The sequence below is a fragment of the Indicator indicator genome, chromosome 13, assembly GCF_027791375.1.
Source record: "Indicator indicator isolate 239-I01 chromosome 13, UM_Iind_1.1, whole genome shotgun sequence".
Classification (NCBI taxonomy): Eukaryota; Metazoa; Chordata; class Aves; order Piciformes; family Indicatoridae; genus Indicator; species Indicator indicator.
Genome location: NC_072022.1, coordinates 27,590,794 through 27,604,124, shown reverse-complemented (window position 1 = coordinate 27,604,124; position 13,331 = coordinate 27,590,794). Strand labels below are relative to the sequence as shown.

At 49.0% G+C, this 13,331-nt stretch overlaps 1 protein-coding gene across 1 annotated transcript in view; it reads right to left on the bottom strand.

Moving 5' to 3' along the window:
• Positions 1 to 5,251, bottom strand: part of ARHGEF26 (Rho guanine nucleotide exchange factor 26) — a 35,712-nt gene extending 30,461 nt beyond the window's left edge. Inside the window, exons 1-4 of the mRNA XM_054385769.1 lie at positions 5,153 to 5,251; positions 4,608 to 5,080; positions 3,365 to 4,478; positions 1,828 to 1,864 (exon numbers count right to left, since the gene is read on the bottom strand). Coding sequence (XP_054241744.1) covers positions 1,828 to 1,864; positions 3,365 to 4,478; positions 4,608 to 5,080; positions 5,153 to 5,251 — 1,723 coding nt within the window. The remainder of the gene's footprint in view (positions 1 to 1,827; positions 1,865 to 3,364; positions 4,479 to 4,607; positions 5,081 to 5,152) is intronic.
• Positions 5,252 to 13,331: the final 8,080 nt, after the last annotated feature.

Sequence of the window (13,331 nt, the reverse complement as noted above, 5' to 3'; positions counted from 1 at the left end):
CAATGGATCCCTGTACCACCACAGAAGATCCACACTGACTGAATTAAAGAACAGATGTGGCCTTTGTCAAGGAAAAACAGAAAACAATCTTTTCTCCCTTGGTTTGCTGTGCAGTGCTTCGTAATTAAGCCAAAGATTTCAAAACAGGACACGCATGGCGGCAGAGCAGGCACTGATGTGAAGCTCTGGCTCTTTTCACCTCCAAGCCCATCAGAAACCCACTACCCATGCCAACTTTGGTTCCATCAGCTTTAAATATCATCTTCACACTTCAGGAAATTATCCAGATTTCAGAAATGTGAGAACAGAATTAGAATCACAGAATTGTCAGGGGTGGAAGGGACCTCAAGGATCGTCCAGTTCCAACCCCCCTGCCATGGGCAGAGACACCTCACACTAGATCAGGTTGCTCACCAACCGGGCCTTAAAAACCTCCAGACAGAATCTTCAAAGCTTGTTTTAACAAGCATGAGGCCTATGAACCCTCAGACAAAACACCCCTCAGAGGCTCCAGTGCTGCCAGCAGGAATTCAGCACCACCAGCAGCAAAGGAACTGAGGCGTGCTCACCACCTCCCAGCTTCCCTGACCACACAGCCCTTTCAGAAGCAGGCAGGACAGAGAAATCCAAGTGCAGAATAACCTACAGGGGGATAAAGCTGTTAAGAAAGCAAACCCTAAAAGGTATTTTAGAGATGAGCCAGGCTTTGCTCTATATCCAGTCTTCCCTTCCACGAGAAAGGGGAAAGTAGTGAAGGGTTTGGCTGCTTCATACAGCTGCAGTTCCTGAGGTTCCTCCCTGGGCTGGGTGCATCTGTCCCACTCCCACAGAGCACAAACAGGTCTGGCCCTTTCTATCTGATCCTTGGGATGTGTCCATAGAGTTTAGACACTTCTAAGCCAGGAAACTGTGTACAGCAATTGAATTCCAAGAGGCATTACAGAGAAAATCATTAGCTGGGATCAGTCCAAGATAGCCAAGATAGAAGGAAGCCATTGGAAGAGAATCCAGAAAACATCACCAGGAGACAGTGTGAGAAAAGACAAAAAAATAAGAGTGAGATTGGGGGCAATAAAAATAGAACAGTGGGAAGTTCTGAAAATAGAAACAAGAGTTAAAGGAAGGTAACAGCAGCAGAGATGACCATAAGGAGGCATTAAGAGAAAAGCCAGGAGAGTAGCAGTTATTAGAATGAAACTTCTATGAACTTATAGCCAGGGAAGAATTTTTCTTGTTGAAATATTGGGAAAAGAAGCAAACTTGGCCAAGCCCAGAATCAGTGAGCAACACACAAAAAAGTAAATACAAGGACAGTGTTTTTCTGACACTTTAACTTGAAGCCTAGGCAGCAAGAAAACAAAGGATTACAAAGTCAAAGAACTCACCCCAGCGTTCTTGCCTTATGAGGGAAAGAGGAATCACTGCATGACCCAAAAACTCAGAGTCTGCTGCAAGTGATGACCCCAAACCCATGAGCTGGTCCACAACAGCTCATCTTGCCCCTGGAAGGAGTCACAGGGAACAAGTCCCAGCTGGAGGAACACACCTCACCTGTTTAGGCTGAGATAAACACATCACCCAGTTCATCTTTTAGGAGGCGCAGGAGTTGGAGCTGCGAAGAAGCCCTTCAAACCAAGCCCATTTTTAACCTGCCATTATATATTCTTTAAAACAGAATGTCTAACGCCAAAGCTCCTGTTCCACATTTTAGTGAAAACCAAGGTATTTAGTCTTTGCCTACAGACAGAGGAAGCACACAAAGTGAACCTGCACATTATTTCTCTTATGACTGAGCATATTATCAAGTCTGCACAGAAAAAGGCTTACCTTCCCCATCAAATGTCCCTTGTCCCTTCAGCATTTTCTTCTGGTAATTTTGACAGAAAGAAATAAACACACATTAAAAGCAGAACACAAAATAACCAACTGTAGCAGGAATTTGTTTTATTTGATGCTTAGGCACCAAATTAACAGGCCTTCACCTACAAACTCCTGACACTGGGCAAGTACTCATGCAAACAACTGTTTCAGCATAGAAAGGGGAAAGCTGCTCTCTCACACACACTCTTTATATGTATTTGCCCAAAATATGCTTAATTTTCCCTATCTTTCAGAAGACCAGCATGCCAGCTTTACAAGAGTTCAGTGAATTTTTCAGCTCACCCCACTGTCACTGGGCTTTACCAGATGCACGACCCAGCAGCTGCCTCTTTCCACACACTCTGCAATGCACAGCCACATGAAGCACTTCGTAAACTGGCGTTTGGAGACCATAACAAACCTTTGAAGTCAAACAGCTGTTTCACTGCAGGTCTTACGGTCTGAGAAGTCTGTTTTAAAAAAGTGCTACTAGCAAGAAGAGTTGTGTGTTGAGGATAGGACCTCGCCGTGTCCTCCTGTTTCAAACTACTGAAAAGTCCTTTACCAAAACCAAACTGAAACAAACCACCTTCCTACTCAGCACTAAGTCGCTATTTGATCCATTCCTATTTCACCACTTGTAGTACTTCCACAAATTCACCACTTGTAGCATTTCCACAAAAGCCTCCTCCAAACCCATGATTTTTACTCTGGCTGAAAAGCGTCACGAAGTTGATAAATATTTAATAACTACAGCACTGGCCCTTAGCCTGGAGTACTTAATTACATAACGCTAGACAACTCCCCCTCCGCCCTGGAATCTACCAATACTTTTAAGTAACATCTTTAAAAAGAAAGAAATACAGGATGACAACGTGGGATGTTGAAGATTATTTTCAGTATGTCTTTATAGTTTAAATACATTAACAGTCAATATAAATCTACTGCTCCTAAGGCATTACAGCCAAGAATTAAAACCAGGCATTCTGCTCTCATTTGCAGGCAACGGAATGAAGCTATAAAGAGATACCCCAAGTAGCCTCTATCAATTTAAAAATCTTGATTTTAAAACCAGTATAAAGTATCTCAGGAGCAAGACAGAAAAAGTGAACTTCCTCCCTGTCTGTCTAGCAGGCAGACTTTAAGTCGATGCTTTTTTTTTCTCTGTTTACTACTTTCTGGGAAACAGGTTTTAAAACACTAATTCGATTGTGAAAGCAAACCTCGGTGTGCTGAGGAATCCAGCAGGAAATGCAAGTGTGGGACTGCCATCAACACTGATTTCAATAGAACCATGTCCCTGAAGCCTCCACCACTGTATTTTGAAAACACCACTAATAGGTGAGCTACGAGACTCAACTACGAAAAGTTTTGTGGGAGCAAAAACCAAACTGAAAAAAGAAAAATACCCCAAACCTGCATTTATAGAAAAAGGGGAAAGTGCAAATCACACTCCTGCGAGGCTACACCATTCAAAACAGTGTCACCGAGCAGCACAACTTACCTTTATCCTCCCCAGGCTGGAAAATTTCTCTTTGTCTTCAACAACCGCTTTAAGGATGGGCTGGGACATTCTGTTTTTTTTCTTAAAGTTCAAAGAGCTGTCGAAGTCCACACCGCTCACCACAGCTCTGCGGTAAGATGTCGACCTCAGGCCACGCCGCAGGGTCCCTGGGCTGTCCAGTTCACCCTCGACCTCCTCCTCAGCATCGGCCACTAAAGGCAGGCTGAGGCTCTCCACCATGCTGCGAACCTTCAGCACCCTCTTGCTGGTCTCCGCGTTCCGGCCGCTGGCTTTGCTCGTCACCTTGATTTCAGAAGCCAAGCCCTTGGGAATGATCTGCTGCGTGCCCACTTTGAGAGCGGCGAGGCTGTGAGTGCTCAGCACCACGGGCTGCTGCTCCGGGGGCTCCTCCTGAGGGGACCCCGGGCTCGAAGGGGTTACTCCTTCCTCTGGGGACACAGCCCGGGACCTCGCGGGGGTCGCCGGAGGCATTTTCTCCGCTGTTTTGGCCACCCTGCTGCATTGCGAGGGCAGCGCGGCCGCGTCGCCGTTCCCGGGGTAAGGCGAAGGCTGTGGGCTGGCTGCAAAAGCGATCTGCTCCTGCTGCGGGGTGAGCGCGGACTGGCTGCAGATCCTCAGGGGGTGACCCGGTCGGCTTCCCGCTGACGGAACGGTGCCGTTGGCAGTAAGCCCGACAGAACTGTCCGAGACCACAGCGAGCACCTGGGAGGGCCGCTCCGGAGAGATCGCGTTACGGGTTGGAGGCCGCATCTCGCCGTTGGACACGGATCCCTTGCCGGCGCTCAAACACGAAGGGCCCCTCCGCAGCGCTGCGCTGCGCGGGCAGGTGCTGACGGTACCGGCGGGTTGAGTCACGGTGAAGGTGCACCTGTCCTCCACGGGGAAGTCGGTGAAAAGCACCCCGTTGGGGCTCTGGTACGACTGAGGCCGGGCTTTGCTCCAGGCGAGGGGTTGGGGCCGGGGGGTCGATCTCCTCTTCAAACGCGGCGCCGCCGCCTTCTCGTCGGAGAACAAGGCCTCGCCATCCATCGCCCGCTCCTCGGGTCCCGGCAGCGCCTCCGGCCCAACGCCGCTCCCCGCCGCCGCCCGCTCCCTGCAGTTCGCCAAAGGGGAGAAGCAATCAGCAAAACGTTCGTCAGGCCGCGGCAGCCCCACCGGCGCCGGGCGAGCGCGGGCCGGGCGGCGGAGGGAAAAGGAGAGGAGGGGCGGCAGAAACACTCACGGCTCGCACCCGCCCCCAGCCCGCGCTTCCCGCCCGCGGCCTGGGGCTCCGCTACCTGCGAGGAGCCCGCGCTGGGCCGCCTGGCGAGGGGAGGGCCCGTTCCCGGTTCGTACCGGTCCCGCCCGCAGCGTCCCGGGCCTCACCTCATGGCAGCGCCCCCAGGGCCGTGGGGCACGGCCGCCGCCTGCCCGCACCACCTGCGGCTCAGCTGAGGCGGAGGAGCAACCTCTCCGCAGCGCTCCGCCACCGGCCACGGCGGTGCTGCGCCGGGCTGCCCCGCCACGGCCCGGCCCCGCCGCTGGGCCACGCCCCTGCCCTCCGCCCCCAGGTAGCGGGCGGCGGGAAGGGAAAGGCAGGGCAAGGAGAGGCGGGAGCTGGTCGGGGAGGGGCGGCCCGGTTCCCGCCCGGTCCGCCCGGCTTCGGGGAAACGGGAACCAGGCGAAGCCGGTCGGGCGCGGCTGGCGGTAGCTGCGCTATCTGCGAGGAGCCGGGGGCTCGGCGAGAGCAACTGAAGTCACACCTCGGCAAAATTCGAATCTGTTTACCTCAGTGCTGACAAAAATTCTTGCGCAGTGCGGGCAGGAGTCACATCCAGGCCAGCTCGGGTCCAGCCTCCAGGCGCTCTGCGCAGTTTTCCTGTCCATGCGATTCCTAACCACGGCAACCCTGGGGATTTCGCTGGAGGAACGGACGAAACCTTCCACACAGGGGAAAAAAAACCTTTGAGTTGATGTCCGTGGCAAGGACCCTGCCCTCGCCCTGTGCCGCCCCTGAGGCTGTGTCCCAACACCTGCTGCTCAGCGAGAGCCGGGGACGCGGCAGCTGGGGCTGCTTTGCTGCCTGCTTACCAAGAGCTAGGGGGAAAGGAGCAGGTTTTTGCTAGGAAAATAGGACATAAACCGTCAATTCTGACAAATTACATCACCCTGCAAATCTTGTGCCTCAAAAAAATGCCCCCACCACAGTCCCTGGCACTGCCGGGAGGGGAGAGGCTCAGAGCAGAGTCCCCGAAGTTAACACAGACACAATTGCTAACTACTACACCCAGTAGTAATTACAACACGCCCTTACTTCACTACCTGCTTCTCCACAGTTAAAAATTGTCTCCACTTATGTTGGGGGGAAAAAAAAAATATGCCTGTATTTGAATCAGAGCAGAGAACATTTAGCCTGGGTAGTTATTTAGCTCCACTATTAAATGCCACGTTGGCTGTGAATGTAAAATACCATTTAGAATGCTTTGGTGGTGTTGAAACAGACCACAATTACTTGCCAGGCTCCCCTGAAATGCATCAAAGATCAAATCCGGGTGTGATTTCTGCCCCTGTGACACGCATCTGATCTGGATTGGCAGAACAGAAGTACCTGGAATACCTGAAGATGCTCCTGGGAGGTTTGGAGGTGGGACAGCAATGCACTTGAAAGCAGCCACGCAGCACAGAACTGTTCCTGCTAATCCTGCCCTTCACCCTCGACTTCTCTGCCACCCAAAACGGTAGTGAAGCGTTTGAGGTCGTTTACATATCAGTGACCTTCAGGAAATAGCTGAGCAGCTGAGGAGAGGGAAAGCTTTAGTAGGCTCCAGATGTTTCCTCACACCTGGCTCTGGGAGGGAACTTTGATTTCTTTCCCGGCAAGATGCAGAGATGATTTCTCCACAGGCTTCAGCTGAAAGAGAGAAACACAAAAAGCTTTGTTGTGGAGAATGAGCCTGCAGCACACCAAGCAGTACAGGGTGGCTGAGGCCTCACTAGTGGAGCCCTGCCTCCGTTTTAGGAGGCCTTAGAGGGTTTGCTCTGGGGCTGGAGACCAGCTTGGGGGTTGTAGGAGGAGGTTCTGGGGGGTGAATTTGGGCTGGAGTCCAACTGGGAAGTTGTAGGAGAGGATTTTGTGGGGTTGCAAAGCTGGTCCTGAGAGCAATGAGAGCCCCTGTCCTCAGGGTGGAAAAAGCCCAGGGATGCAGAGAAGTGCTCCTGTCACTATGGATGGTAGGAGCAGGGGAGGCTCAGTTCCCCAAGAGTGTCCAGCCAAAGGAAAAACCCGACTGGGTTTCTGCTTGGCAGATGCCAAATCTTCCTGAACTGATACTTAGGCAGTTTGAAAGCTGAGGTGATGATCCTGTTTGCCACAAGAAAGGAATTTCATTAGAGAAGTGTCCCAAAGAGAAGGGCTGTCATCAGACTTGGTGGCACATTGTACTGCAGGGCTTCTAACCAATCACCCCCCCAACGTGAGTATGGAATCAGAGGAGAGAGAGCCAGGGTAGCCTTGCAGGGGATGTAATCCTCTCTGGTGCACCAACACATGCCTGTTGTGCACATTTTCCAGCTCAGGCTCAACACAATAACTTGCTTGGTTAAAACCAGGCACCCACTTAAGCTCCTGGCTGAACCTGAAGGTCCATGGAAAAAAAAAATTGTAATTGTTCTCTCCAGACTTGCAAGAGTTCATCTATCACTGAATTAAAAAATAAATAAATAAGAAAGAAAGAAAAAAAAGTGCTTTAGTATTTTTTTTGATGTAAAAAAAAAAGTATTATTCATGCTAAGCCTGATTAGTAAGAAGTAAACAATCAGTAGGAAGTAAACAATCAGAAACAGGAGAAGATCTAAGAGCCAACCAGTTATACATGCACATAAACTTCAGATGGATTAATTCTTCTGCCAGAAGAATTCCAGAAAAAAAAAAAAATCAAATCTTACTAAGAATGAAATTCATGAACTTAAAACTGACAAATTTGTACATCTCACAAATGAGCCAAGAAACTGCAGCCAACCAAAGCACTCACGGAGAAGCCACAGGCATCACCTGAATGCCAGCTCAGTTGTCACTTGGGATTTCACAGCCTCATACATTAACTAGAAAGAGGATTTATTTCTACCATTTATTGCTCAGCTTTCCCTATGAAACTGCTGAGGAACTGGATAGAGTTGCAGAGTATTACTTAACTCATAAATCCTAATTATTAATAACTGAGCTAATCAGCTTTTACAAGATTATTTTCTTACACACACTTAGTAACTGGGATGCAATTATGAGAGTAATTTTGGTTTCTGAACAGCCACCTCTGTGTTCAGTTTCATACACAGTGAAAAAAAAAAAGAAATAAAAGCCTTACAATAAAATTGCCATCAGAAGAAAAGTAAAACTGACTCTATAATCATGTAAGAGAAGGAATAAATTTAAGTGTAGTTATTAACACCTCATGCAAAGCAAACTCTCGGTATAAAATCACTGAGGTGCTTTCCTAGTAGCCAGCAGGGTGAGGGAGGTGATTCTCCCTCTCTACTCCACTCTGGTGAGACCCCACCAGGAGTATTGTGTCCAGTTCTGGAGCCTCTATTACAAGCAGCATCTGGAGGTGCTGGAAGGTGTCCAGAGAAGAGCCACGAGGATGAGCAGAGGGCTGGAGAAGCTCTCCTATGAAGAAAGAGAGTTGGGTTTGTTCAGTCTGGAGAGGAGAAGGCTCCAAGGAGACCTGATTGTGGCCTTCCAGTATCTGAAGGAGCTACAAGAAAGCTGGGGAGGGACTTTTGAGGGTGTCAGAGAGTGATGGGACTAGGGGATCCAAGCTAGAGGAGGGGGGATTTAGATTAGATGTTAGGAAGAAATTCTTCCCCATGGGGTGGTGAGAGACTGGCAGAGGTTGCCCAGGGAGGTGGTGGAAGCCTCATCCCTGGAGGTTTTTGCAGCCAGGCTGGATGTGGCTGTGAGCAACCTGCTGTAGTGTGAGGTGTCCCTGCCCATGGCAGGGGGGATGGGACTGGATGAGCCTTGAGGTCCCTTCCAACCCTGACAATTCTGTGATTCTATGATTCTATGCAAGAAGGAATGAGACTCTTACTGTCTCACTTAACCCCTGCCACAGCAGGAGTGACAGAGGTCATCACAAGCTGCTGTTAAAGGAGGTAATTTCTGGAGAAGGTTATCAGGCCTTCCAATATTTGTTCAGTGAGTGTGTGACCAATCTGAATTTTGAAGGAGAACTGTGGAACTGTGAACTCATTGCCCTCATCTCCAGTTTACTTACACACCTTGTTTTCCTAGTTTTAGGATTCTACAGTGGATTTCATCTCAGTACTTCTAAAAAGATCCTTTCTATAGGAGAACAGTTAAGAAAAAGGCTGTGAAAAATGAGGACAAACTCTTTTAAACTGCTTCCTATAGTTCTTAAGATGTTGCTATTTAAACAGTTCAGCAGGAAGACAAGGTACTTCAAACACTTGCTAACAAAAGGATTGAAGCCTTGCTTGCCATAGCTGAGGACATTTGGTGGTTGCTATTAGAAACTAAAGAAAGCTTTGGGAGCCTGCAAAAACATGTCTCTGCAGTTAAAGGATGCTATTTTCTCTGTGCTTGCTCTTCATTCTTCTCCTTTGTCTGCATGTGGCAGGGAAAATGCCTGAACAAGTGACAAGAGGAAAAGAGGAGCATGACTGTGGGCATGTCTACAAAAAGCTGCTTCTGGGAAGTTTGGGGGTTTCTTTTTTTTTTTTTTTTTTTTTTTTTTTTTTTTTTTTTTAAGGAATGAATATTATGCTCGTACAGAAATTAGGCAAAAATAACTGGAGAACCACTGTGTTCCTGCTCTGCTTCCTTAATGACAGCTCCTGGGTGGGAGCTCCTGAGTCCTGCTGCCATTCTCTGCAGTTGGAGCAGGAGTCACCTGCTCTGTAGCTCCTTTCAGGCTGGGGCTCTCCAGCCTCTCTGAGTCCCTGGACTTGGGCAGTCTACCCTGCAGCTCCCAGTGAAATGAGCTCCACGTCCCCACTGCTGAACAGCCACACCACCTACCACCAAAGGCTCATTCTGAACTCGCAGGCTCCCCAGAGGAGGTGGAAATGGAGATTTGCAGAGCTGCATCTCCCAGGTTAGCTGTCCCTCAGCTCTATTCAATGCCCTACCTAAACTGGGCTGCTTTTCAGAAACGCTGAACCTGGGTTGGTTTCACACACGCAGAGAACTGATGAACCCAGAGTTTTGCCACACATTTCCCCTTTGCTGCATTAAAATGCTGGGATTTTATGAAAGCCATGGCAACAGAATCAGCAAATGGAAGCTTGTATCTCTTTTTCTCTAAAGAGCTGAAACTCTGAAGTGTGCCTTTCCTCCTTGAATTCAGGTTTCCCATTTGTAGTCTCCACACATCCAGATCCCACGCTTCGCTTGGCTTCTTGGCTGAGGTTCCTCCAGTGGAAACTGTGCCCCAACGTGTGTGTAACAGTGAGCTCCTGGCTCCCTGACAGGCTGTGGGGCTGTTCCTGACTACAAGCAGACCATGATTTGGCTGCAGGAGGACTGATTGGACCTGAATAAGGGGGAGTTTGATAGAATTCCCCAATCTTCTTGGAGAGAGGCTCCCATTTCCCCAGCCCCCTCCACAGGGCAGTGTGCTGTGCAGAGTGTATCATCCAAATAATCAATAGCTGTTTGTGTAAGACTGCTCCTGTCCTAAACATTTCCAAAACCTGGCACTTCTTTTACTATCTTTCCTCTTCAAAGCTATTACAAGTGTTCCTAATTTGCCTCTGAGCCCACTAATTAGCTCAAATACATTTTAATTAGTGGGATTTGCTCTCTTGTTGTCTGTGCCAAAATGCAGCTATAGGGCTTCCCTAAACTCGAATCTAATGCTGTCTCCTCTCCTACACAAAGGAGATCTCCCTCTGTCCTTTACAGATCTCGTGTCTGACAGCCTGTGCTCAGTGAAAGCCACAGCAGAGCAGCTGGGTTTATTTTCATGTTTTGTTACATCTCCCACTGCAGCAGATACCAGGAGGTGCCTCCTGCTGCAGAAGCAAAGCATGGGAGAACAGGCAGAGAGAACAAGGTGCTTGCAGAGGTCTCAGTAAAACAAAGCTTTGCAGAAGCACAACTGGTGAAGCCCATGTCTTGCACGGTTTGTAAATGGTAGTTCTGGCAGCTGAACTTCTAGAACTGATGGGTGCTGACATGAGGAAGACAAAAAAAGGAGAGGGGGGATGTAAAGCAGAGCATGGGAGGGGAGAAAAGAAAGACTGAGCTGGATACCACAATGAGCAAGAAGTGGGAAGTCTGGGAACTCATACAACATTTCTAATGAAACTGAAAAGAGAGGGGGGAGGGAAGATGGGGGTAGAGACACTGAGCCAAGAACAGAATCCCAAAAGAGAGCACTGGAATCAAAAAGAAGGGGGGGAAAAAAAGAGAGAAAAAAAAAAGAAGTGGCTGGACCAAGTGTGGCTTTGCCAAGGGCCTGGTGTCTGGAGCAGAGCAGCTCATGGGCTCTGCAGAAGCAGAACACTTGGCTGGGAGTGCTGCTTTTATCTGTGGAACAAAGTCCCTTTAGACAAAACAACCATTAGCGCTTCTCACTCGCTTCCAAAAATTAATCACAGGCTAATTTTATCCCCAAAATCAAACTGAAGGTGATCAAGCCCTTGGAAAAAGCATTCTTCCAGAGAAGGCAGTGCTGGACCCAAAGTAAGCAGAAACCTTGCCCTGCACAGCTGCTGTGGGGAGCAGGCAGCTTCAGAAACCTGAACCCAGAGTTCAAAGGCTTTTCAAGTGGCTCTGCAAAGGCTCTGCGTGAGGGTGATGTGAACACATTCACACGCCTGGGTCTACAGCTGCAAGCCCACATACCTTACCTACTTGGGAAGAGCTTTTACAAGCCAGAACCTTCCTTAGAGGAGGAGGAGGAAGAGGAGGAGGAGGAGAAGGAGGAGGAGGAGGAGGAGGACTTACTCAGCTGAGTTCCAGTGGCTTTGTAAAGGCCTTACAAGTACGTGAAGCTGGAAGTGAGCACGGCGCTCACTTGATGGTTGTGGAAACAAAACCTGAGCTGCCCTGAGTGTGCTGGGGCAGCCCCTTGGACATTTTCATCATCCATCAAGCTGAGCAGCAGCTGTCAGCAGTGCTGGGTTACAGCCAGGCTTGGAGGAGCTGGAAAGAGCCATCTGAGCTCACACACAGGCTGGGACTTCTCAGGGGTCTGATTTTACAGTGTCAGTGACAGTGCTCCGTGGGCTTCTGCGTGATTAGAAGGAGCTCTGTGGGTTGTGGTTACAGCACTGTTCACATCTGACTGGTCTCAATGTGCTTTGGGGTTTTAGTTTTGCAGGCTGGTGTGGCTTTTGTGTGGAGGGGTTTTTAGACATTGAATTATGCTCCTGTGGGGTATAGAGGGAAAAAAAAAAGGTAAGAGTGGCTCAAGGTACACACATAAAGCAAGAATGTTTCTCTGCAGCTCTCAGAATATTTTGCCTGGCTCCACAGAGGTTGTGGAGTTTCCTTCTTTGGAGACTTTCAGGACCCATCTGGATGTGTTCCTGTGTGACCTGTGCTAGATTCTGTGCTCCTGCTCTGGCAGGGGGGTTGGACTGGATGATTTGCAGAGGTCCTTTCCAACCCCTAACATCCTTGGAGCCTGTGATCCATCCTAGTGAGCTCTGTGCTGTGAAATGCACATCTCTGGGTTCCTGTGGTATCAAAGGGCTTTGTTGTATTCTCTTATTTGAAGTTCCTCAGGAGATGAAAGACAAATAAAGTGGCTGAAAATATTTAAAAATGCAGTCTGCAAGCAAGAGGAAAAACAAAATAATCTTTGTGTCATCAGAAAAGTGAATGCAAGCATCAAAAAGTGAATGTCACGGTGTGTCTGTGATACTGTGAAGTGCTTCCTCTTCTTGTTTCTGTGTGTTCTTTCTCTCTTCTAAAACTGGGCAAATCAGGAGAGAGATAGTAAACTGCTGGCATCCTCTGTGCTGAGCACTGAGCTGAGCTGGCACTTGTCAGGCCAGCACTGAGAGCTACCCCACTGCATGTGGATGAAGCAGATGCAGTGGATGATGTTCTTGGTTTATTCAGTGACAAAAGCCAGAAAAGAGAAGGAAGGAGAGAACATGTTCTTGTGTCTAAGCCAAGAGAAGAATCACAGAATGTTAGGGACTGGAAGGGACCTCAAAAGCTCATCCAGTCCAACCCCTTGCCAGAGCAGGAGCACCTAGAGCACATCACACAGGAACACATCCAGGTGGGTTTGGAATATCCCCAGGGAAGGAGACTCCACAACCCCCCCTGGCAGCCTATTCCAGTCTTCTGTCACCCTTATAGGGAAAAAATTCTTCCTCCTGTTTTCATAGAACTTCCACCACTGCCCCTTGTGCTGGCATTGGGCATCACACAGCAGAGCCTGGCTCCATCCTCTTGGCACTCACCCTGCACATCTTTATCAGCATGAATGAGGTCACCTCTCAGGGTCCTCTTCTCCAAGCTGAGGAGCCCCAGCTCAGTCTCTCCTCATAAGGAAGATGTTCCACTCCCTTCATCATTTTTGTGGCTCTGTGCAGGATTCTTTCAAGCAGTTCCCTGTCCTTCCTGAACACATGTTCCCAGCCAGTTTACCCAGCCTGATACCTACTTGGCTCAATACCATAACTAATTAGTTCTTCAAGTAGCAAAAGTAACCCAAATCCATGGTGTTAGTCACCCCACTGAGTTACAGACTCTTTGATAAGAGCAACTATTTTTAAGACCTAGCTCAGAGATGTTAAATATCAGATAAAAGCTTCCAGGAGGTAAACTCTCATGTGGCAAATGGGAGAGAAAGACCATTTCATAGAATCATAGAATCAGTCAGGGTTGGAAGGGACCACAAGGATCATCCAGTTCCAACCCCCCTGCCATGGGCAGGGACACCTCACATATTTCTGTCAAGCAAGGTGCTTCCCCAGCCAGATCCCT